The sequence below is a fragment of the Thermothielavioides terrestris genome, chromosome 1 (assembly GCF_000226115.1).
Source record: "Thermothielavioides terrestris NRRL 8126 chromosome 1, complete sequence".
Classification (NCBI taxonomy): Eukaryota; Fungi; Ascomycota; class Sordariomycetes; order Sordariales; family Chaetomiaceae; genus Thermothielavioides; species Thermothielavioides terrestris.
The window spans coordinates 128,787-149,992 of NC_016457.1; the positions used below are offsets into that span (position 1 = coordinate 128,787).

Genomic DNA, 21,206 nt, shown 5'->3' on the forward strand with positions numbered 1-21,206 from the left:
ATATAAGTATTAATTGAGAGAGGTAAAAAACTAGGGGTATTAGATATATCATTGGATATTTAGATTTATATACTCCTAGATCTAATATATAGTGCCTTGCTAATTAGAGTTATTAGCATTGTCATTTATTGTATAAGCCTAGTATAACTTACGCTCTATAAATTCTATAAAGGCTTCTTCGTCGATAGCAATGTCTTTAAGATATAGGAACGTAGTATTAAATTTCTTTATAGCTACTATTGAATCTAGCTTAAAACGTTTCCTTAGGGCCTCTAGTATTGCTTTAAGGCCTTGCTCTTTAAGAAAGCGACAATGACTCTTAGAGATACCTTTAGACTACTAGGACTAAGCCTTGCCTTCGAGGAGTGTAGAAAACATTTTGACGATCTATTGTTTAACAGATCTATCGTTATTATCCTCGATAAAGGTCTTAATATAGGCTTAAAAACGATAAATATCGGTATAAGTGATCGCCTTGCCTTTATAGATTACTCCTAGGCCATTAGGGTCTAGGTAGAAAGGGTCAAATACTCTAATGTCTTTGTGTTTGACCTTAAATTTAGTTTAGCCTACTATATAGCTAGAGTCGAATATGCCGTCTTGGTATTAGCGGCTATTAGGCGTTAGGCTATTACTCTAAGGGTTTAGCCAATAACGTAGTAGCTCTATACAACGTAGGCTGTTATAAGCGAGGTTATATTATAAGCCAATAGCTATACCTTCTTTAGGGATTGGGTATATAGTCTAAATAGTAGCTAGCTATGTAGGTTGGTAAAGCTGTGCTAGCTGGTGAGGCTGGTTGACTAGATACGTAGGTGCCTATTGACGTAGGTCTAGGCCGATATACGATGCAACCGGTATAGCTATAGCTAACTGTGCTAGAGGTGTTTATGTGAGTCGGTCGACTAGCGAGGCCTAGGTCTGAGTTGGCTAGGCCTATCGATAATAGTCCTCCGTTACTATACGTTGCCTTAGTATACGCTGTAGGCTGTTCAACGTTAGATTGTCGAGGCCTAGAATGGCGGGCTGAGGTTGACTAGGTGCTATTCCGGCGTGTAGGCGATCTATAGCTTCCTAATAGGCTTGTTGAGATGCCTAGGAATTAGTCCTTATAGAGCGAGCTACGGATTATCCTTCTAGATATATAATACGAGCTTCTATCTAGCGTATATTCTAGTTTAGATCCTTTATATTCGACTAAATTACTTTAGCTACTCAAGCTATTAATATGTCCGTTAGTTAGATCTAACTATATTCTAGGCGGTTAATACATTGATCTATATATTCTATTGTCTACTTGTTTTAGCCGAGTCTTATAGGCTTCGAGGTCGATACTTCGTTATTAGGATAGCTATCTTTGTCTTTATCGAATTCCTTAGATAAATCTTGCTCGGTGACAAAGGATGCTTTAGCTTCCTATAGATCGTAGTCGAGGGTAGTAGAGTCTTAGATATCGCGAAGGCTACAATTTAAATTAGCTGGAAGGACTAGGTATTCGGTCTAGGTATATTGGGTGTTGTAGGCCTCGGCTACCCGGTATTCCTTGCTAAGATTACACTCTTTGACTTACTCTATTAGGGGTATAGTTGGGGCTATAGAGGATCGAGCTATTGTTAGCAAGGTCGGTTTAGGAAAGTCGTTTAGTATATTTAGCGTATCTTTTAGAGGATTCTATAGCCTAGAAGGCTTCTTTAGACCCTTTACTGCTTTAAGAGGTATATTTTCTACGTTAGCCAATGTAACTAATAGACCAACTAAGTATTAGTGTAGTAAGGTGGATATAGATTGGAACGAGGTAGCTACTAGCTATATAGAATACAGTGATAGCTTAGGATACTAGCTATATACTAGCTAGGGGACTCTATAGTATCAAGGGTATTGCTAGGCGCGAGTAGGATATAAGCCTTAACGAGCCTTGGATTAGGAGGGTACGAATTGCTAAGATATAGCCTTCTTAACCGTATAGAACATAGGGGCTATAGCGCTTAGCGAGAGAGGGGAGGGTATAGTAGCTGTCGAAGTCCTTGTTAGACCCAACTGCTTAGTGGAGATAGTTGCAGTTGACTTCCATGTGGTATATAGAGGCCTTTTGTAGGTGAGCCGTCGTAAGAGCTCGTGGAATGCTCGAATAGTTCGAATTGAATCGAATATATTGAACAAGATAGCGGTTAGCGCGATCGTATAGTCGTAGCTACTATTTGATACGGTGGTACGCAATATTAGTATATAGGAAGATTGATGGTAAGTGTGATGATGGATTCAAAGTGGGGAGGCTCCCGCCACTGCTAAGATATCTTGGCAATGTGTGTAGGGCGCATGGGCTATGCAGGGCAAACCCTGTATGGTGCAACCCTAACCTAGAGCCTAACCCAGATGGGGTCATCATCTATTTATATATACAGTGGCATCCGGTATCACCTGGGCTGCGCGCTTGCCATCCTGGCACTGCTCGGGTATGATCATGGGGCAATGCTGTTCCAATTTGAGGCTTGAAAGATATGCGTGTTCGACGGGATTTTCTAAAAGCGAGTGCACATCCGGATGTGTTGTGGACAACACTTCCAGCCTGAGAGGTCACTGCAGTGCGGTTCTGCCCGACTGCCCAACGGTAAGCCATGCACCATGCATTGCCCAGATGTGCATTCTCCTCCCATTGGCGGGTTGTGCAGAAGCAGACTGACGCGGTCTGGCACCAACCAGCCCAAGATACCTGACCCGAGCGGAGCAAGGTACCGAAGAAAGGTGGCCCTACGTGGTCGGCACGCCCGGCAATCAAGCAAGAAGCACGGAGAGGGCCGAAATGCTCCGCCCAGAATCGTTCGTCAGGTTTCGCTTCATGGCGGCCTTGGATTGGAAAAGAATTACGATGCCACGTGGATCCTGCGCTCCTGAAGACGAAACTGCTCGGACGCTGGTTGGGAAATGGCAGGGCGAGCCCCTGGCGGATCCGCATCCGATTGGGGGCGGCCGAGGCCACATCGTTTGTTGACTCAGAGATGGGGAGCGCCGCTGACGCTTTCCCTGGCGTCCGACTCCTGTGCTGGAGAGCTTGACAGCTCACCAGACACATGGCCCGGAGCAGCGAAAGAGCGCTCAGCGCTTGCGCATCCTGAGAGCCGGCTTTCCCAATGCTGAAACCAGGGGGGCCCGTTGAGGCCCAACTCTGACAAATGGCAAGCTTCGAGCAGTCCTGTGCGTTCGCCGCAGCAGCGACGCCAGCGCAGCGCGGTGGCGAGGTCTGTCGAGCCTGTCAAGCCTGTCGAGCAATGATTTAGAGATATAATGGCACCGGCGAATCCCTCTCCAAAAGCCCCCCAGGTCTCGTCAAGAGGTCAGGCTACAGCACCAGCGCCATGAGATACCTCTGTCTCTTGCGTGCCGTCCCTATTCCTGTTGAAGCCGCAACCGTCATCGGACTCGCTCTAGGCGCTGCCACTGCCACTTTCTATATTTTCCGCTCCGTCATGGCCAAGAAAAAGAAGAGCGGCGCCCCCAAGCCGGCGGGATCCCAGGCGCAGCCAGCAGGCGGCTCGACATCGAAGGTCGACGCCCAAGCCCCTGCCCCCGCAAAACCTGCCCCGGCCAAAGACGTCGACCATAGGCCGGAGACTTCGTGCGTGATCGTCCCCTTCTCTGCCCCCATGATGAAATCCTGAACCTGACCGAGCCGAGCTGACCGGTCCGACCAACGGTAGCCCGTACGGCAGTGCCCCCTGCACTATCCCCTTCGCCAAACCCCTCTCGGTGCCATTGGATCTCCTCAAGAAGTACCCCAAGCTCCACGCCGCCTACGAAAACCGGCTTCCGGAGCTGTCCACCATCCCCGAGGCCGTCGGCCATGTCCTCATCCATTACATCCACACCGGCAAATACGAGGCTCTCAAGCCGAAAGCGACAGACGCCATGACCAAGCAGATCTGCGAGCTCAAGACGAGCATACAGGCGTACGCCGCCGCCAGATCCTACGACATGCCGGGTCTGATGCGCCTGGCCGAGAACCAGATCAACAAGCACGGCGAAGGCCTGCCCCTGCCGGCCCTGCTCGAGGTGGCCCGGGACGCGTACCCGACCTTGACCGAGGCCGACGGCTGGTTTCTCGACTATCTCCGGTCGCGCATCCGCCCCCTCCTCCGTCCGGAATCGCTGCTCAGCTCGGAGTTGCTAGACCAAATCAGCAGCATCCTCTCGCCCCATAAACTTCTTCTCAAAACCGTCCTGGAGCTGTTCTGCGAGCGGATCGCTGCTCCGCCGGAGCCCGCCGCATCTCTGCGCACGAGCACCGTCGCGAGCCCCGTCACGAGCCCCGAGAGTGCGCAGGCCACGTCGTTTTCTCCGGCATCGCCCCTGTCGCTGCTCGAGATGAGGTCGAGGTCCATCCTTCGAGATGGGAATCATGCGCCGCGGAAGAATCTGAAGACGACCCCGTGGCCGTCGCCCGACACCATGTCGGAGGCCTCAAGGACCAGAGAGACGTCGGTCGAGCCGGTCCTCCGCGCACAGGAGCCGCCCGCTCGGGCGGCCACGCCAATGATCGAGCGCGCACCCGCCACCGCCGCCCTTCCGGAGGCAGGTACGGTCATCATCGACGTGGCGCCGCCGCCGGAACCATCGGTCGAGGCCAACGCCGACGTTAGGACTGGCAACGCTGATGCAGCGCCCGAGCCTGGTGTTGTCGCCAATGGTACCTCCGAGCGCGACGTTGACGTCAAGGCCGAGCCCGAGGTTAGCGCTCCTGTCGAGCCCGGACCTGTGGCTGACGCGGATGTCGCGCTCCAGAGTGCCGGCGAGCCTGAAACCGACCGAAAGCCCGAGCACGAAGAGCTCCCTGAACAGTCAGCTCCGGTAGCTCCGCGGGAAAGGAAGGACTCTGGCAAGGAAATCGACCTGGAGCCCGTCCAGCGGGAGCTCGGGCTGGCGCGTGGAGCTGTGCCTGAGACTGAGCTGAAGCCTGGTTCTTCGCTCCAGGTTCAGCGCGGGACGATGCGGGAGGCTGACTCGGGATTCTGGGAAGGCCCGGATGTCGAACCTGAGAAGGAATCCCCTCCTGCCCTTGTTGAGCTCGGGCCCGAGGCCGCGTCCACGCCTAAGCCCGAGACTGCGGGCGAGCCGGAATCCGTCGCCCCGTCTGACGGAATCCCTGAGGTTGCCGCGTGCGACTTTGCTGCTTCTGACGGGGCCATCCAGACCCAAACGGAGAGCAAACCCGATGCGGAGCCGGAAGCTCCGGAAGACCCGGGTTCTGTGATACTGCCGAAGGCACAAGCCCCTGCCGGTGAGACGGTCCCGGAGAATTCTACCCGTGACGAAGTCGACCATGGTTCCGATCCCAAGCCGGAACCCCTTCCCATCAGGTCAGTGGCGGACGATGGAGAGCAGCCTGCCAACTTAGCGGCAGCGATGTCCGAGTCTGTTCTTGTCCCTGGACCAGAGGATTCCCAGATTGAGGAAGTCGAGGCGAAGCCGGTGTCAGAGAAGGTAGAGCCGTTCTTTGGAGGTCCCGAACAGGAGTCATTGCTAACCACTCGGTAGGTCCAGGCGGAGAAGCCTCTCCAGGCCGAGGCGGCGACGGAGCCTCTCCAGGCCGACGCGGCGGCGAAGCCCGAGCCCGAGCCCAAGACGGACTCGACCACCGTCGTACCTGTTCCCGACAATGCTCAGCCCGCTGGGGCCTCTGAGCCCGAGGCGGCTCAGCCCGGCCGCGAGCCGGAGCCGGAGCCCGCTGGGAAAGCCGAGGAGCAACGGGTCAATACCGACTCCGCCGTCCACGCCGCTCCTGCCTCCGCCGGAGAGCGGCCGGCGGTTCTCAGTGCAAAGCCTGCGCCGGAGCAAGAGGGTGCCAAGACAGAGGCCAACGGGGCTGGCGACCAGGCTTGTAGCAGTCCGGTGAGACACCGAAGCTGGAAGAGACGGTTCCTGAGCCTCAGATACCCGACCCTCTTCGGCCGAGATATGTGACTCGCCCAGTCCAGGGCCGCGGCGTCCGGTTCTGGTCGTCTGCCGACAACAACGACGAGGACCGGCGCCGGCAGCCGCAACAGCAACGACGCCGTTTCCGGGGCGGCAACAACCACCACAACAACAACAGCGACAATACCACAAGCACACCGAACCCAAATGCAAGAACCCTGTACAGTTTCCTTTGTTGCCACGAGTCATGACGTTTCTTGTTCGCCTTTCTCTTTCTCTCACCTTCGGACTACTTTGTGTTCATCTTCGCTCGTTTCCGGCGTCTTACTGGCGATTGTCCTGGCATTCTCCATCATTTGCTATTCCTCACCGGCGTTGGACCGCAGCGGCAGCGACATCGACTGGCTACTACTGAGTTCGCTGATGTTCCAAGCCTTCTTCTTCTCCTCTGTTGTCTGGCCGGAGCTCCGCGGCTTCGCGGCCCGGAGGCTCAACGCGGCCGTCTTGGGGGACTCGGCTCGTCGGAGCCGGGCATGGGCTCGGGATTGGTTTGCGAGCTGGACTCGGGATTGGAGCTGGGATTCTGGTGCATTGTCGATCGCATGTGGGACGTGGAGGTTTCAGGGCACGGCGCCGTCGTTGCGGAGACTGCTTAAATTGTCTCGTGCTTAGATTGACATGGTAGATCGGTGAATAAGGAAAGGCGCCTGGGATGGGTGGCTTTTTGATTTTCAAACGCGGCCGTTTCCCGATGTGTGGTGTCTGAGCAGATGGAAGTATTTTATTCTACTTAATCACACGCGTCGCCAACATGTCCGCATCCTGTATAGGCCCCGACAGGCGGTGACCTTCTGCATCCCCGAGTGCCGTCACGGTCTTCATGGAAGCCCTCGAGCAACCAGGACAGGACTCCGTCAGCCACGTACGGAAGCGCCATGGGGGTGTTCCACGATGTGGCTCTGCACTGTACATACACAGTGGTGTTACGAACGTGGCTCTATGCCGTTCGTCATCGGGTTGGAAACTATGTTTCGAGTTGAAGATGGTTGGCTTCTCATTGGATGTCCCTAACGGGTCGTGTGGGCTTGCAAGCCTGGGAACTTACACCGCTGGCCAATGATGCAGCCAAGACCAAGCGCTGCGAGAATCCGATATTCCCCCGTTGGACCCTCCGCTTCCAGTGTGCTGGTTACAGCAAGCCAAAGTGATGCAAAACTAAGAATTCTCGGGCTCGAACCTCGTGGCTCTTTCAATGGTCGTCCCTGGGGTTGAACTGAGACCCGCCCCCCTTGATCAGGGGCCACCCACCTATACGGAGTACACACTCCAGGAACGAGACGAGGAAGGCCAAATGCTGCGCAGTGTCTCTTCCCTTCGCATATTTCATTCCCGAGGCGCCAACCTCCGCACCTCAACCGGACTGGAGAAATCAGTAGAAACGGGTCCGTCGATGTACTGTACCTACCACAAGGTCCAAGCCCGACGCGCAACAGATGGAGGCTGTTCGCGACTCGGCCGAACAATCCGAGGCAGCTGTATTCTCAGTCGTCCGACCCGAACATATGAAACCGACCAGCGTCCCATCCACGGCTTCTCACAGCAGGAGTGGGACTTCCTCATCACTGAAAATCCCCGCCGCGAGAAAAGCCAGCTTCCGCGTCCGCGAATGGGTCAAACGGTCCAAGTCTAGCCGGTAAGACCATGCATATCCCAGAATCCACAGTCGCGAAGCACAAAACCTGAGCTCGTTTCTTGCAGGACAATCCATGGAACAAGCCCAGCAGCGCCATCCACACTGGCGCCGCTGAATACGCAGTTGAGCGGTGCGCGTGTGGATAAGCCGGGAGTTGACAGCTCAGCTAGCAACAAGCAGTTTCTCGGGTTGCCTGCGGCGAAGCAGGGATCAGACAGGCGGACGAATTCCATGGACAGCAGGATCACCCAGTGGCCGGACTTCTACCACAGCAGCCATGAAGCCGGCAGACCCCAAACCCGGCCAACCCTGGGATCTCCCGCCGGCCGAGATAGACAGGCAAGCCGCTACCATCGGCCCGAATCCAATACAGATCTCCGGCCCGCGCCGCTCAGAGTGCCGTCCTCCGAGAGACCAGGCGGCGACAGGACACCGCCTCCAACACTAGAACGGAAGGACTCCAGATGGAAGCCGCTGCCCAATCTTCCGGCGCAGCCTGTCCCACCCAAAGCGGACAGCACAGTTATGGCGCCGCGCCTGGGGGAAGTCGTGCCTCCTCCGGCGATGGGCGTCGATACGCCCCCTCCAAGCCCAGACCGTAGCGCCAACGGGGTGGGTGCAGCGGAACCCGCACCCCCGAGCACAGACCGTGGAAAAGGGAAGGCAAGAGGCGAAGGCTCCAGCAGGGAGGGACGTTGCGATGACCAGCCAGGGGCAGGACCACACAAGGCGGTACGGCACACACGCGAGGAGCGCCTTTGGCTCCACAAACATTATCACGGGGAGGCCCCTTTTCTGAAGGCATGGGGCTTGGATATCTCGAAGCTAGCCGATCGGCTCGAAGGCTTGGATATTCTCAGGGACCTGATTCAGGCCGAGGCCGAGAAAGGCCGGGCGCAATGCCCACAGGCTGTAGTTGGGTAGGGGGGCCGTTGGGGATGAACTGTAATAAGTCTGACGGGAATGCTGGGACGACTGTCGATCCGACTACCTAATGAATTCATCTGTTCTGTTCTGGGCGACGTATAGTTAGTTCACGGTGGTGAGAAATGACGTCTTGTATCCACGCTGCCGGTACGGAAAGGGCAGAAACCCGAGAGACGTGTGATCCAGGCTTCACCCCTCCTGCTCCCGACATTCAGGGGGTCGGTCGGAGTGAGGCGAGCTCCTCGGTCTGCGTCCTGCTAGCGATCAAGTCGACCACAATGTTCAGCTGTCTAATCAACCACTATTGCAACCTTGTTCTTTCGTTTTCATTTCGGCCCTCAGATTCAATGTGGCGGCTCTGGATGACGGAAAAACTTGGCACACCCGCTTCTACCCGGTGGGCCGGCAGTGGGGTGAACCGCCGGCCCCAGGCCTAACTTTTCAAGGGGCCGAAGATAGGCGAGACCGATGCAGCGATGCCGGAAAAAACTCAAACGACATGTTCGAGGCCCTTCGATGACCACCGTCCGCAGCATTAGTTAGCTCGTAGCTTCGGTGGCGCCGGGTCCAACCATCAACTGATCTTTGTGAATAAATCAGGTAGGTACCCAAGGTTGAACAGGTTCCAATGGCATCCCAAGTCCACACACAATGCTTCTCGAGAAAGACCGATCCATCGATCGGACAGCAGCGTTTCTTAATCACGGCCGGTTGAAAATGCAGACACCGCAAACCAGGCCGGACACGGCACTGCTCGAGCGGCCGTCCAGACCACGCCATCTCCGCTCTCTCTCCGGGGGGTTCGACGGCGTCCTGAGCGATGCTGACGGCGCCAGCAATGGCCCCGGAAGACCCACGATGTGTCCTGAGGACGTCGATGGCGGCCTGCCCCGCCAACCTTCTCCTCTGCAGATCGCCAGCTATGCGTCCCACCTGCGCGCTGAGTCGCGGACTTCTTGGGACGGCACACTCCCCAACCGCGCGAGACGAAGCCCCTCTCCGTCGCCGCCCCAGTCGCCGGCCCGGCGCAGCTACCAGTCGCGGCCCGTCTCAGCGATCGGCCTGGCAGGGAACCACTCCTTCGGCAGACCAACGGTGCTGGCCGACCGGTGGAGCTACGACCGGGAGCGGATGCCGTCCTCCCCTCCTGCTGCGCGATCACGACCGGGCACGCCCGGGAGCGAACGCGCTGCGTCCGACCGTGCCTTCTCTCGACCGGCCAGCTCGCACATCGAGTCCCGGCCGGCGAGCCCCACGCCCACGCTGAGGGTCATCCCTCCCGGGAGCTCGACTGACGGTAACACTACCTGGGTGGACTCGGACCTGGAGACGCCACAACATTCGTGGCATGACCGGCGGTCCTACCACCTCCTGACCAGCGCCGAGATGGAGATGCTATCTCATCCGCCTCCTCCCGCACGCCCTTCTCCGGTGTCAGCACCCAGATCAGCATCGGCACCAGGATCGCGGTCGGCTTCACCTGCCCTATCGCCACCAGGGCCAAGCAAAGGAGAACCACAGGTTGATGGCCGCGCGAAGCAAGAGCGCCCCAGGCGTTTCCGCAGAAAACACGCCAGAGACCGCGGTGAGGAGAGTGCACCGGGGTGTCTGGGGCTGTGTGACGTTTCAACAGCCTGGCGCATAGGCGGGATGTTTGGCGCGTGGCTCGTCGGCACTGTGATACCCATCATGCTTAGGCTGGTGACTGGGTGTGTTGCCGCTATCTTTAGCTGTCATTGATGCCCATTCAGGACGGGCAAAATTGGATGCTAGATGCACGAGGTGGGGTGAGATGTCAGTTCTTGAGGTCGGGGTTTGTCTGGCAACCATGGTTGCTGCCACCCGAGTGCCTTCCAGGCCATCTTCAAGGACAAACGGGAACATGCTAGATCATCACGGGAACTAACTGTCCATGGAATGGGCGGGCATCTCTGGCTGAAAGAAATGAGGCAACATGCGAGGTCTCATGTGCGGTGGGACCAGGCGGCGGTCCCAGGCCAGGACGGTGTCCAGAACTTGAAGCATTGCAGGTGTTAGAACTCAGTAGTAGACATCAGCACATAATACAAACCAACAGGATACGCCATATACCACGCCCCGTAGTCCGACCCAACCAGGCACAGCTCAACCCACCGGTATCCCATCCATTAAGCAGCTGACGCCTCCGAATAGCCCCTCATTGGTACCCTCCTAGCCGCCCGTCACATCCAACGAAAGGAGACCAAAATGACCTCGGACAGAACGTGCTCAAAGAAAACGGCTAAGATCCGACCGAACCAAACGCCTGCTCATCCAAGACATAGCACATCATGGAACCAACCCATCAAGAAAGATCAGAACAGTGCGACAGCCATAGGCTGAGGATTCTCCTCGTCCGCCACGGGCGCTGGAGACGCTGGCACGTCGCCCTCGTCCTTGGCACTGTTGCTCTCCCATAGCTCAAAGCTCTCGGTGGCGCCTTCGATGGGAGCCAGCACCGCAGCGTCAACGGCCCGGTCGTTGCCTTCCATGAGGTCGTCAATGTCGGCAGCCTCGACATCGGCGATGCTGACGTCATGCTGTTGCTGCCGTCCGCTGCCTGGCCCGTCGGTCTCGCAAGGCATCTGCTGGTCTTGCGCGTCCGGGAGGCGAGGCAACTCGTCGGCGGAGGGTGTCTCCAAGACCCCCTCGTCGACGACGGCCTCGGGATCCTCCTCATCGCCGGGCACGATGAACACGCTGGTGCTATCGCAGCCCTCGCCGTAGAAATCGGCAGCGTTCATCTCGGCCAGCGGCCCGCGCCCCTTCAGCAAGAGGACGTCTTCGTCAATGTCGGCGGCGTCCGCAGCGGCCACGGGAGACCCGCGCGCAGACGACGTCTGGCTGACGTCCTCGGGAGGCGGGATATTCTCCTTGTCGCGGCCGTCGGCCCGATCGCGGCCGGCGCGGGTCTCCGACTCCTCGTCGCTGCTGATGTCGAGCGTGCAGGTGCCGTGCTGCAGCAGGTTGGTCATCTCCTGCTCCGGCGTGTCCTCGTGAATGTTGAAGCACCACGAGGATCTCAGGTCGGGCGTGGGGAGGGAGAAATCCAGGGCAGCGCTGCTGGTCTTGCCGCTGCTGTTGTTGCTGCTGCTTCTACGACCGCCCCGAAAGCTGCCTGAATAGCTGGGGATAGTGCCCTTTAGTGCGGTATCCAGCGAAAACGGAACGCCGGCGCCTAGGTTGAACGGCGGGGGGTCAGGGCGCTGGGTGCGGCGCCGCGAGAGGATGCCCACGCGCTTGGAAGCGCGCGTGGGTGAACGGCCAGCAGGTGCTGTCAGCGGGGACGGTGCTGCGCTCTTGACCCTCAACCGCGCTGCCGGAGACTTGGGCTGGAGGATGTTGCGCGGCCGAGCAGATGAGGGCCTGGAGGGCGGAGAGCTGAGGACATCCTTGAAGGCAGGGGACGACGCGGCCTTCGTCAGGGTGAAGGCGGCGGCGGGCTTGGCGAAGCCATCGCTCAAGTCGCTCCAGGTTTCAGCGCCCTTCGAACGCTTTGAGAAGAGCACAGGGGCGATGTTCTCCGAGTTGTCGTCGTCTGATACCTCGGACGCTTTCCGCTTAACCGGCGAGTTCGAGAGCGCTTCGCCAGGTTAGCAGCCCTCCCACAAGTCAAGACACGGCAAACGGATTGAAAACTGATGGCAAAGGAAGCAAACAGGACGATGGGGGCACGGCAAGCGCGTGTCACGCTTTTTTTTCCAAGCGCAGAACGAGTTGCGGCTTCACAGGGGCTTCACAAGACTCGAATCGCATCAAGCGCCAGCTGAGGGACGTGGAGAGCAAAAAAGGACAACAGCGACATACCATTCTGGCGATTCTTGATGCTCGCCAGGCTCTTCAGCCGCGCCCCATCAAGAGGAGCAAAGGGTTGACGGCTGAGCGTCGCCATGGTGGAGCACGGCTGAGTGAGGAAGGTCGCAAGGTCGCTGTGGAACAGAGCGGTGTCGACACAGTGCCCGGCGTTCAAGCCTTCGTGTAAGCGTCGCGCGCAGCCCACCTGCCAAGCGACCCAAAAATGCCCTCAGCTGGCCTCCGCGAGGGACAGACAACTGCGCGTAAAAGGAATGTTTTGTTGACGGCCGACTGTGCGCCCGAACAACCACCTGTGGTGCGAAAGAGAACGATAGCGGGTGACCGTCCGCAGAGGGAGCGCAGGCAGGGAAAAGGGAGAGACGGGAGAAGAGAGAGAGAGAGAGAGTGGGGTGGGGGAGGAGAGGAGAGGAGAGAGTGACAGAGAGTCAGAGAGGACGTGCGCCAGCAGCGGGGCGCTTTCAGGAAGCGAGGGAGCAGGCAATTCTTATTGCTCAGGTGGTCTGCTGGAACGGCCGGTCGGCCAAGGCGGCCTCTGTCTTTTCTGCGACTGACCTGGCGCCGGCCACGGCTATCTTGTTCTTGTATGAACGGGCGCTGCAGAGGACCGGGAAAACGCAGAGAGCGATGAGCTTGCACACAGGGCTAGGCCGAGCTTAAGCTCTGCGGTGTCTCTCGTCCCCGTAAGTCGCCTGCGGAGCCGGATTTGGCGCAGACGCGGTCCGAGAAGTTGTGTCTGATGGCAGCGAGTGACAGAGACGGACGAGGGCGGGCGAGATGGGGCCGGCCACCTTGCGAGAGGCAGAACCAGAGCGGTGAAAGGGACAGGGACCTGGCAACGAAGGGGGGAGGTGGGGGGAGGGCGCATCCGGGGTTAAGAGGGAAGGTTGAAACGAAGTCCTGCGCCGGATCGAAATGAATGGCACCGCAGTGTTCGGCTCTCAGACAGGAGTGGCCTTCGGGGTGTGCGGGTGTGCGGCGGAGGGCGGACTGGTTGGAACGTTAATGCCAACGTTAACTCGATGACGGGAGTTGCTTGGGCCTGCCTTTGCGTGGTAAAACAGTTCGGAATACGGATACACAGTACCATGAACGTTATGCGTGCGGGCGGGGTTCTGCTTGCGCTTGAGAGCTCCTGCGCAGGGCCGACTTGGCAAACCGGCAACAAGCATCACGATTGGTAGCATGCCGATGCAACCTGCCAAAAAAGCTGCCAATCAGCGTTCGAGTCCAAGTCCCACGCCAGACGCGGTGCGCCCTGGTTTGGCGGCAGGCGCGAATCACCGCGTCCATGGCCTCCAATGGCTTCCAGGGTTCTCCGCCCACGCGGCATGGGGACTGGGCATGGGACTGGGCATGGGGCCGTGTTGAGCGCCCTACACTACACTACCTCTCGGTAACTCTAGGGCTAACTGCCTTAACATATCCGCACACTACGGTAGTGTAAGGTAGTTAGCGCCCGATCAGCTGAGACAGCGCCAGATTCCGCCGTGTGTATCCGCAACCCATGAGTCCTTTGGGCAGTTTTTGGCATCCCTTGCATGGCGTCGGCTCTTAGGATTGCAATCCAGCTCTTTTTGACCTCGGCGAGAGCGTCAAGTTGTCGACAATGTGCCAGGTTGGAGTTCCCGCTTGGAACTGCCCTGCGGTGCAGATGGAAGAGCCCTCGACTGAGAAAGAGTGGGGTGGGTGCCTCATATCTGTGCGTACGGTACTAAGGTAGGTTATCACAGGGTCCCGTCCATGTAGCCCAGCATCAATGCGCCAGCACCCTACACAACCTACACTGCCAGTTACCTTTTCCAGCTCCCTCTCTCCTGCGCGCAAGCATCATGTTAGTTGCACAGAGATTTCCGCGCACTGTTTCCGTTTTCCGAACGCTGACAGGTACTTCATGCTCTTCAAGACGGAGGAACGAGCGTTCGGTTGGGTCCCTGTGGCGCTCCATCAAGCTTTCCATTCCCTTGTTGAACGAACGGTTGCTCTTCCAGAACTTCCCCACAACCGAGTGGTTGGCTGGCTGCCAAAGCCTGCCGGCGACAGCTGCCCCTCGCCAGGAGTGAATGGTGGCACTCCTCGTCACCTAACTTGCAATCAATCTAGTGCTCCCGCCAACCATCAATTGGTCCGCCCATCGCATTTCCTTGCCGTACCGTGTGTCGTCAATTCCTTGCGCCTTCTTTCCCGAGAGATCGGAACTGATTCGTCGGCGGGCCATGGCCTCAATTAATGATCTGGCGACTGCCGCCGTCTCAGCCCTCGTCACTCCCGCGCCAACAACTGCAGCAGCCCCGCCCTCGCCATTGCCATTGCCCGATTCGGCGCGGGCCGGAACCGAAGACGGCGCTCATGGTGAGCCTGCCGTGGCCCGGGGCGCCCTCGTGGTCCTCGAAGGGCTCGACCGGAGTGGCAAGACGACCCAAGTCAAGCTGCTCGAGCAGCGCTTTGTCGAGCTCGGCCGCAAGGTGAAGGTGATGCGCTTCCCGGGTATGTTAGCGACATACCTATCCTACATTGCATGACTTACCGCCCTTGCATCGTAATACCCCAGGGTTGAGGCAGCTCTCTGAAACAGGAGAGCGACACACTGGCTGACATGCATCTGGTGCTACTCCCTGCGGGCCCCAACTCGAAGACCGCACGACGCCGATTGGCCAGATGATCGATTCGTACCTCAGGAGCCAGGTCGACATGGACGATCATGTCATCCACTTGCTCTTCAGCGCGAACCGGTGGGAAGCAGCGTACGGCCTTATCCTTTTCCTTCCCCCTCGACCCTGAAGTGTTTGTTGGACGTGCTAGTTAAGAGGTGACCTCCAAAGTAAAACCATCGCGTCGCTGCTCACCGCGGGTGTCACGGTCATCTGCGACCGCTACTATCACAGCGGCATCGTCTACTCGGCCGCGAAGCAGAATCCTTCTCTTACCCTTTCATGGGCCCGCGCCCCCGAAGTTGGCCTTCCTCGGCCGGATTTAGTGCTCTTCCTGGACCTGGATGAGAACCAGGCGAGGGCACGCGGCGGCTGGGGCGGGGAGGCCTACGAGAAGGCCGAGATGCAGCGGCGCGTGCGGGAACTTTTCTGGGGGCTGAGCCTAGGCAAGATCGAGACGGCGTCTGTCGTCGCAGAGCAGGGCGCCGTCGGCCCCAAGGAGGAGGTGGCGGTCGGGCCGCCCACTGCCCAGAGATTGACGGGAACGGAGTATCGGTTCCGCCAGGAAGAGGAAGACCTTCACGTCATCGACGCAAGTCCGTCCGTCGAGGAGGTTGCTGAAGAAGTCTGGAGGGTAGTGAAATCGAGAGTCGAGGCTGTCGAAAAGGGGGAAATGGGAAGAGGGATACGAAGGGTCTCGTAGAGGCGAGGGGAGAAGAAAGATGTCCTTGGATCGGTGGGCGTACGATCAAGAGCGGGTTCAGACCTGCATGGCGAAGTTCGAAGTTGCGCGCAGATGCGAGTATGGCAAAAGAAGCATGGGAGGCATGTCTAGGCGTCGTTGTGACACCCGACTGGTCTGTGGGAGAAGAGAGAAAGCGTTCAAAACGGTTGCGGCGGTTGAACTCAACCGCAACCGATGGCTGAACCAGACATCTATATACCGCAATATACTGGGAATCTGTGTAATGAGCTCGTAGGCCCAAGCCGGAAACCAGGCTCAGAGCACGCGAGTGCCGTGTTGAATGACCAAAAAAAGCCCGCCCCCATGCAAAAATAAAAGCAGAGAGCCAGCCCGATGTTGAGATCCGCGCCAATTCATGCCGACGTGTGTATGCCCCTTTGCAGAACCCCCCTGCCCTCTCATGAGCGCCGAAACGCCAGCTTTATGCAAACCCCGAAGAAACCGAAGACGACAACGCTTGCCTGGCATCGCTGCCATATACACATATATGACGGCTCTTTGTTGAAAATAATGCCCCCCCCCCCCCCCCCCCCAGGTCCAAATCCGCCGGGTTTCATCAATCAGCGGTTTACCCCAATCAGACTCAGGAACTCGTTCCTCGTCTTCTCCTTGCGCTCGAAACAGCCCAGCACGCAGCTGGTGATGGTGGTGCTGCTCGTCTTCTGGACGCCGCGCATCACCATGCACAGGTGGCTCGACTCCATGACGACGGCAACGCCCTGCGGCTTGAGGACCTCCATGATGGCGTTGGCCACCTCCTTAGTAAGGCGCTCTTGTATCTGAAGCCTCCGCGCAAACATCTCGGCGATGCGCGGTAGCTTGGAGATGCCAATGACGGCATTGGCCGGTATGTAGCCGATGTGCATCTTGCCGTTGAACGGCACGAGGTGGTGCTCGCACATGCTGAAGACCTCGATATCCTTAACAATGACCATTTCGTTATGGCGCTCTTGGAAGATGGCGCCGTTGACAATGTCGCGCACGTTTTCTTGGTAGCCCTTGGTGAAGAAGAGCATGGCCTTGGCGTACCGCTCCGGCGTCGCCAGCAGGCCCTCGCGATCGGGGTCCTCGCCTATGCACTCGAGCAGCGTCCTGACGGCACCTTTCATCCGGGCCAGCCGGTTTTCCTTCTGCGCATCGTCCTCCTCCAATCGCTCCCGCGTCCCCACGCTGGGTCGGCTCAGACCGTCGAAATCGATGACGGGGCTCGGCGACCTGGTGGAAGAATCGCCCGCGTCGCCCGGCGTGGCTGCCTCCTCCCTCACGGCGCCGGGCGCCACCGCGGTTCTTCTCTTCTTCCTCTTGGGCTCCGGCTCCGGTTTGTCGCGGAAGTCTCGGGCCGGCTTGCTGACACTCGACCGACGCTCTCCGATTGCGCGCGTGCCATTGGGGCCGCCGGTGTTGAGATCCTTTATGTCACCGTCGCGCAGCCTCGTCCTGCCGTTGCCATTGCCGTTGCCCTTGGCCTTGGCCTTGTTTCTTTTGTTGTTCTCGTCCCCGTTGGCCAACGCGGCGGGGCTCTCGGAGCCGGAGGGGGAATCGAATTGAGCCATTGCGTCGCCGGGCTGAGCAGCTCTTGGTGAGGGCGCGAGAAAAAAAGGGGACAGCCACAGAAAATTCGGTGGAACCCGACGAGCAGATGACTACGGAGGTACAACTCCCAGGATCGAAAAAGGGAGGTAGGGGTAAAAGGACCGGGGAAGAACGGAGTCAGAGGAACCTGCGGCCCGCCTCCGAAATTTTCGGCCCCGGATTCGCAGCATCAAGCGGAGGGCTGTATTCCGTACAATACCTGTACTCCGTAATGGCCTTGCTTATCTTATCGCGCTGACGTCAGGTTACCTTGGATACCCTCCCAGCGAGCAAAATGGCATTTACAGCAGTTATGGACGTTTTGAAATAACTCGCGGCATTGTTTCACGTCCATCATGATTGGTATTTTCGCTAGCCGTTTGCTGAGATGCATCAACAATTGGTAGGGTAAGGTAGCTTCCTTTGAGATAATCTGATCGTTATCTAAAGTCCTCTAATTCAAAGTGCCAACCCCTGGCTTTGGCACACTTTCTGAGGAAAATCGGGGCAGGCCCCACTGCGCCGCTTCGAGCGTGCTGCGTGCGCAGTGGAACTCTCCAATCGCGCAGAGGGTGGGCTTGAACCTCCAAACAGCTGCAAACTCGGGGCAGACACGAGATCTGCAACAACCGGCCCCGTCTCTTGCCCATTCCGAGAAGTCCATCGCTTTTGAACGACGGTATTCTTGGACTTCCACCTCCACTCGAGGATTAGTTTCACCCACTGTCGCATCCGAACACCCGAAAACCGACGCATGAATCAACATGTCGTCTCCATCGGCGCGCTCTCCGCCGTACCCTCCTCACACACAATTACCGGGCATCAATACCGCGTCGACAAATAAAAAGCGTGCCGCGGACGGCCCGGCGCCGCCGCCGCCGCCGCTCAAACGACGAAAGGCATCTGCGATCTCGACGGCTTCGGGACCCGGATCGGCGCACCCGCTGCGGCAGACGTCATTCCCGCCAGACGATACTGCGGTCCCTCACGAGGCGCGATCTCCGTCCGCCGATGTCGACACCATGAGCCTTGTCAGCGGCAGCCAGGTGAGCGCCGCAGCGCCGCTGAAAAAAAAGCGCGGGCGCAAATCCAAGGCCGAGAAGGCACGCGAACAGACGCCATCGGCAGTCGGCGGGCGGGCAGCCACGGCCGTTAGTGGTGCTAGTGACGGCGGTGGCCGGGGCGCGGCGAAGAGCGTGGCTGGCGGGACCGCCGGCGGCGACGAGGGCGAGGCCGAGGATGACGGCCCTACCGAGGTCGCTGCGACGGCAGACATCCGGACGAAGGAGCAAAAGGAGGAGGAACACCGCATGAGGGGAATGCTCATCAGCGCGCTTTCGGAGGACCAGTTCCTCCGTTATGAGAATTGGCGCGCCGCGAATCTGAGCAAGGCCTCGGTCCGAAGGGTGAGTGAGGAACCCAATGCCTGCTTCGATGCGGAAACGCTTTCATCTCCCAGCTCGGTTCCGCTAATCTAATACCCCTTTCGCTTTTTGCCTAGCTTGTCAATGCGACCACATCGCAATCCGTCACAGAGAACGTTGTGATAGCCATGCGCGCGGTCGCGAAGGTCTTCGTTGGCGATATCATCGAGAGCGCACGCCGGGTGCAGGGCGAGTGGATCCTCAAGATGGGCGAGAAGCAGACAGATCTGCCCAGCCCCCCGCCCTCGGCCACCAAGGCAGATACAGGCGTTGAAGCGAGTCCGCCCAACAAGGAGCCAGAAGTCGAAGACCGCCGGGGACCTCTACGCCCGGACCACCTGCGCGAAGCAGTGCGCCGTTACCGGACGGGCTTCGAGGGCGGCGGCGTTGGCATGCAGTGGGTCTTTCACCAACAGCAGCAAGGAGGCGTGGAACGGTTTCCTACACGGACAGGTGGACGCATAATATTCCGTTGACCGGAAGGGTGACGAGTTGCGGTTGGCTGGCTGGGAGTCACGACGTACATGTCTTTGGGTTTGGCGCATATCCGGCAAGGGAATAGACGCGGACATACGGGGACCAGAAATTCGATACCCCATGGCATTAGGAGTACCTGCATGTGCTTGTCTTGGAATTCAATGGCGGCAGTGGGCGTCGACATCATTACAACACGATTTGGTTGGGGATTGAATCGATTACACTACGGAGCATCCCGTCGCCCTATGTCCACGCAGGGACCGAGCAAGGTGGTCGAGATGCTGAAGAGAATGAGGGTAGCGGTACGGCTGGCTCCTGGCGGCATCAAGACCATTCTTCCCCGATAGTGGTGACATGGACAACAGCACCCAAATAGAATGGGTTCACCACGGTGCAGGACACACCCTGCTTGACCTTCCACATGCCGTTCGGGCCGATGGGGAACTCGGTGTCCGGCAGACTGACGCGGATGATGCCTCGAGCGACAGAGCAGAGCCGGCTTTTGGACTCCTCAGCCGCCCACCGCACACTTGCTCCCGGCTCGATCTCCAGCACCTGGAACGTTGCGCCGTCTACAACGGGGACCGTCCGGCCCTGCGCAAGGAAGGATGAGGAGAAGGCGACATCTAGAGCGCGCTTGTCAGCCGATGGAAGAAGACGGGGCGATTCAAGAAAGCACTCACTCTCCGCGTTGGCCCCCGAGCCTACCTGTATCCTGCCAGGGGCAATCTCCCAGTCAGCCATCATCACCGACGAAGGCGCAGCTCCCGCCAAAGCCTCTGTGTCCAGGGACGTGCTGGAGGCGGCCTGGTCAGTCTTGCTGCTCGAGGGGCTGGCGCCAAGGCCTTTGGCCGCCTTTTTCCGGAGCTTGGAAGGCTTGGAAGGAGAGCTGCGAATTCCGCGCTGCTTCGAGCTCCTGATACTAGCAACCTGCTTGCTCTCTTGGCTGAGCCGTTCCTGTCGCTGCGCCAGAAGACGGCGGGACCTTCTTTCCGCGCCACCGCTGCGTTCGTTTCCTGTGCTTTGCTTCTCGGCTGCTTGGTCCTTCTCAAGCGTGCCCTCCCTCGGCTTGTACACGGCCACCTCGCGCCGCGCCGCTTTGGCCCCCAGCTTAGCGGCCAGTTGTCTGATGGAGCTCTGCCGCTTTGTTCTTGCGGCGGGTGCCGGCCTGTTGTTAGGTTTCCCGACAGTCACCATCTTCGCCCTGCCAGCGATGCGGGCCGAGAGCGCTGTCTTGTATCCGACGGGACTGTCACGGAGGGTTGCTGCTGGCGAGAAGGTAAGGCTCGCGTTGCTCTGGGTAGTGTCGCTACTGTCGCTGTCGCATCCGGAGTCGCCGTTCTCACTGGGGTCCGCTTGCCCTGTCAGGGAGGATGGCATCTCGACGGCTCCCTGTTGGTCTGAGCATGTGAGGGAACACTGAGCCCTGCCGTTTGTCCGCGCCGCGCTGTCCTCGGACTGAGAAAAACGATTGCAACAGGCCTCGGCTCCGAAATATTCCTTGAGCTCTGTGGAAACGGCTGTGGGAAGAGTGACACATCCCGGGAAGGGAAGGACAACCGCGGACGCATCTATGCTGGTTGCTTCGAGACCGCACGAAACGACGCAGACACTGCATGGCGACCGGCTCTCTCTTCCGCTCAGGTACACGAGAATTGCGCAAAACGCCTTCGCCGTCGGATGCCCACCTGCAAGCTGGAATTTCCATCGGTGCGGAAGGTCGCGGTGGCGTGGGAGAGGAAGCAGCTCGAGGACGAAAGGATCGTCGGGCAGCTGTGTGTCACGCGGCAGGTACATCGTCAGATACCGCCAGAGCGCGGTTCCGCTGGGGTCGTCATTATTGGCGGACACGCTCAGCACCTCTTCGGGATTGTCTGGCATAAGCATTTGCGAGGCTCTGCCACCGATCTGCTCGCTTTGGTTGACCGGAACCTGGGCCAGAGGCAGGCTTAAAGCGGGCGGGCGGACGGCTGAGGCGA

At 58.4% G+C, this 21,206-nt stretch overlaps 7 protein-coding genes across 7 annotated transcripts; 4 read left to right on the top strand and 3 right to left on the bottom strand.

The window, feature by feature from the left end:
- Window positions 1–3,212: 3,212 nt before the first annotated feature.
- On the top strand, window positions 3,213–6,055 carry THITE_2106129 (uncharacterized protein). The gene is made up of 3 exons (XM_003648500.1): window positions 3,213–3,613; window positions 3,696–5,475; window positions 5,530–6,055. Exons 1-3 carry the CDS (start codon window positions 3,465–3,467, stop codon window positions 5,953–5,955), a joined length of 2,355 nt encoding a protein of 784 aa, XP_003648548.1. The 5' UTR covers window positions 3,213–3,464; the 3' UTR covers window positions 5,956–6,055.
- A 1,032-nt stretch (window positions 6,056–7,087) lies between these two features.
- THITE_2106130 (uncharacterized protein) lies at window positions 7,088–8,738 on the top strand. Its single transcript, XM_003648501.1, has 2 exons — window positions 7,088–7,600; window positions 7,666–8,738. The coding sequence occupies exons 1-2, from the start codon at window positions 7,401–7,403 to the stop codon at window positions 8,522–8,524; spliced, it is 1,059 nt and encodes a 352-aa protein (XP_003648549.1). The 5' UTR covers window positions 7,088–7,400; the 3' UTR covers window positions 8,525–8,738.
- Window positions 8,739–10,563: 1,825 nt separating this feature from the next.
- On the bottom strand, window positions 10,564–12,683 carry THITE_2106132 (uncharacterized protein). Its single transcript, XM_003648502.1, has 2 exons — window positions 12,353–12,683; window positions 10,564–12,128 (listed from the first exon to the last, which is right to left on the bottom strand). The coding sequence occupies exons 1-2, from the start codon at window positions 12,435–12,437 to the stop codon at window positions 10,861–10,863; spliced, it is 1,353 nt and encodes a 450-aa protein (XP_003648550.1). The 5' UTR covers window positions 12,438–12,683; the 3' UTR covers window positions 10,564–10,860.
- Window positions 12,684–14,063: 1,380 nt separating this feature from the next.
- On the top strand, window positions 14,064–15,861 carry THITE_2106135 (uncharacterized protein). Its single transcript, XM_003648503.1, has 4 exons — window positions 14,064–14,192; window positions 14,265–14,845; window positions 14,994–15,102; window positions 15,181–15,861. The coding sequence occupies exons 2-4, from the start codon at window positions 14,575–14,577 to the stop codon at window positions 15,710–15,712; spliced, it is 912 nt and encodes a 303-aa protein (XP_003648551.1). The 5' UTR covers window positions 14,064–14,192; window positions 14,265–14,574; the 3' UTR covers window positions 15,713–15,861.
- Window positions 15,862–16,283: 422 nt separating this feature from the next.
- THITE_2106137 (uncharacterized protein) lies at window positions 16,284–17,549 on the bottom strand. Its single transcript, XM_003648504.1, has one exon. It carries the CDS (start codon window positions 17,305–17,307, stop codon window positions 16,315–16,317), a length of 993 nt encoding a protein of 330 aa, XP_003648552.1. The 5' UTR covers window positions 17,308–17,549; the 3' UTR covers window positions 16,284–16,314.
- Window positions 17,550–17,841: 292 nt separating this feature from the next.
- On the top strand, window positions 17,842–19,389 carry THITE_2106139 (uncharacterized protein). The gene is made up of 2 exons (XM_003648505.1): window positions 17,842–18,732; window positions 18,828–19,389. Exons 1-2 carry the CDS (start codon window positions 18,091–18,093, stop codon window positions 19,224–19,226), a joined length of 1,041 nt encoding a protein of 346 aa, XP_003648553.1. The 5' UTR covers window positions 17,842–18,090; the 3' UTR covers window positions 19,227–19,389.
- A 42-nt stretch (window positions 19,390–19,431) lies between these two features.
- Window positions 19,432–20,154, bottom strand: THITE_2169110 (uncharacterized protein). Its single transcript, XM_003648506.1, has 2 exons — window positions 19,911–20,154; window positions 19,432–19,853 (listed from the first exon to the last, which is right to left on the bottom strand). The coding sequence occupies exons 1-2, from the start codon at window positions 19,972–19,974 to the stop codon at window positions 19,552–19,554; spliced, it is 366 nt and encodes a 121-aa protein (XP_003648554.1). The 5' UTR covers window positions 19,975–20,154; the 3' UTR covers window positions 19,432–19,551.
- Window positions 20,155–21,206: the final 1,052 nt, after the last annotated feature.

What these genes read in the sequence shown, in the direction of transcription:
- THITE_2106130 (XM_003648501.1), top strand. Translation starts at nt 7,401, where the DNA reads ATGGAGGCTGTTCGCGACTCGGCCGAACAATCCGAGGCAGCTGTATTC. An exon ending in AAACGGTCCAAGTCTAGCCG is followed by an intron (nt 7,601 to 7,665) that starts GTAAGACCATGC and finishes CGTTTCTTGCAG; the next exon opens with GACAATCCATGGAACAAGCC.
- THITE_2106135 (XM_003648503.1), top strand. Translation starts at nt 14,575, where the DNA reads ATGGCCTCAATTAATGATCTGGCGACTGCCGCCGTCTCAGCCCTCGTC. An exon ending in GAAGGTGATGCGCTTCCCGG is followed by an intron (nt 14,846 to 14,993) that starts GTATGTTAGCGA and finishes CCCAACTCGAAG; the next exon opens with ACCGCACGACGCCGATTGGC. An exon ending in GCGAACCGGTGGGAAGCAGC is followed by an intron (nt 15,103 to 15,180) that starts GTACGGCCTTAT and finishes TGACCTCCAAAG; the next exon opens with TAAAACCATCGCGTCGCTGC.
- THITE_2106137 (XM_003648504.1), bottom strand. Translation starts at nt 17,307, where the DNA reads ATGGCTCAATTCGATTCCCCCTCCGGCTCCGAGAGCCCCGCCGCGTTG.
- THITE_2106132 (XM_003648502.1), bottom strand. Translation starts at nt 12,437, where the DNA reads ATGGCGACGCTCAGCCGTCAACCCTTTGCTCCTCTTGATGGGGCGCGG. An exon ending in CATCAAGAATCGCCAGAATG is followed by an intron (nt 12,129 to 12,352) that starts GTATGTCGCTGT and finishes AACCTGGCGAAG; the next exon opens with CGCTCTCGAACTCGCCGGTT.
- THITE_2106129 (XM_003648500.1), top strand. Translation starts at nt 3,465, where the DNA reads ATGGCCAAGAAAAAGAAGAGCGGCGCCCCCAAGCCGGCGGGATCCCAG. An exon ending in GACCATAGGCCGGAGACTTC is followed by an intron (nt 3,614 to 3,695) that starts GTGCGTGATCGT and finishes GACCAACGGTAG; the next exon opens with CCCGTACGGCAGTGCCCCCT. An exon ending in CGAAGCCGGTGTCAGAGAAG is followed by an intron (nt 5,476 to 5,529) that starts GTAGAGCCGTTC and finishes ACCACTCGGTAG; the next exon opens with GTCCAGGCGGAGAAGCCTCT.
- THITE_2106139 (XM_003648505.1), top strand. Translation starts at nt 18,091, where the DNA reads ATGTCGTCTCCATCGGCGCGCTCTCCGCCGTACCCTCCTCACACACAA. An exon ending in GCAAGGCCTCGGTCCGAAGG is followed by an intron (nt 18,733 to 18,827) that starts GTGAGTGAGGAA and finishes CTTTTTGCCTAG; the next exon opens with CTTGTCAATGCGACCACATC.
- THITE_2169110 (XM_003648506.1), bottom strand. Translation starts at nt 19,974, where the DNA reads ATGATGGCTGACTGGGAGATTGCCCCTGGCAGGATACAGGTAGGCTCG. An exon ending in CTCGGGGGCCAACGCGGAGA is followed by an intron (nt 19,854 to 19,910) that starts GTGAGTGCTTTC and finishes AGCGCGCTCTAG; the next exon opens with ATGTCGCCTTCTCCTCATCC.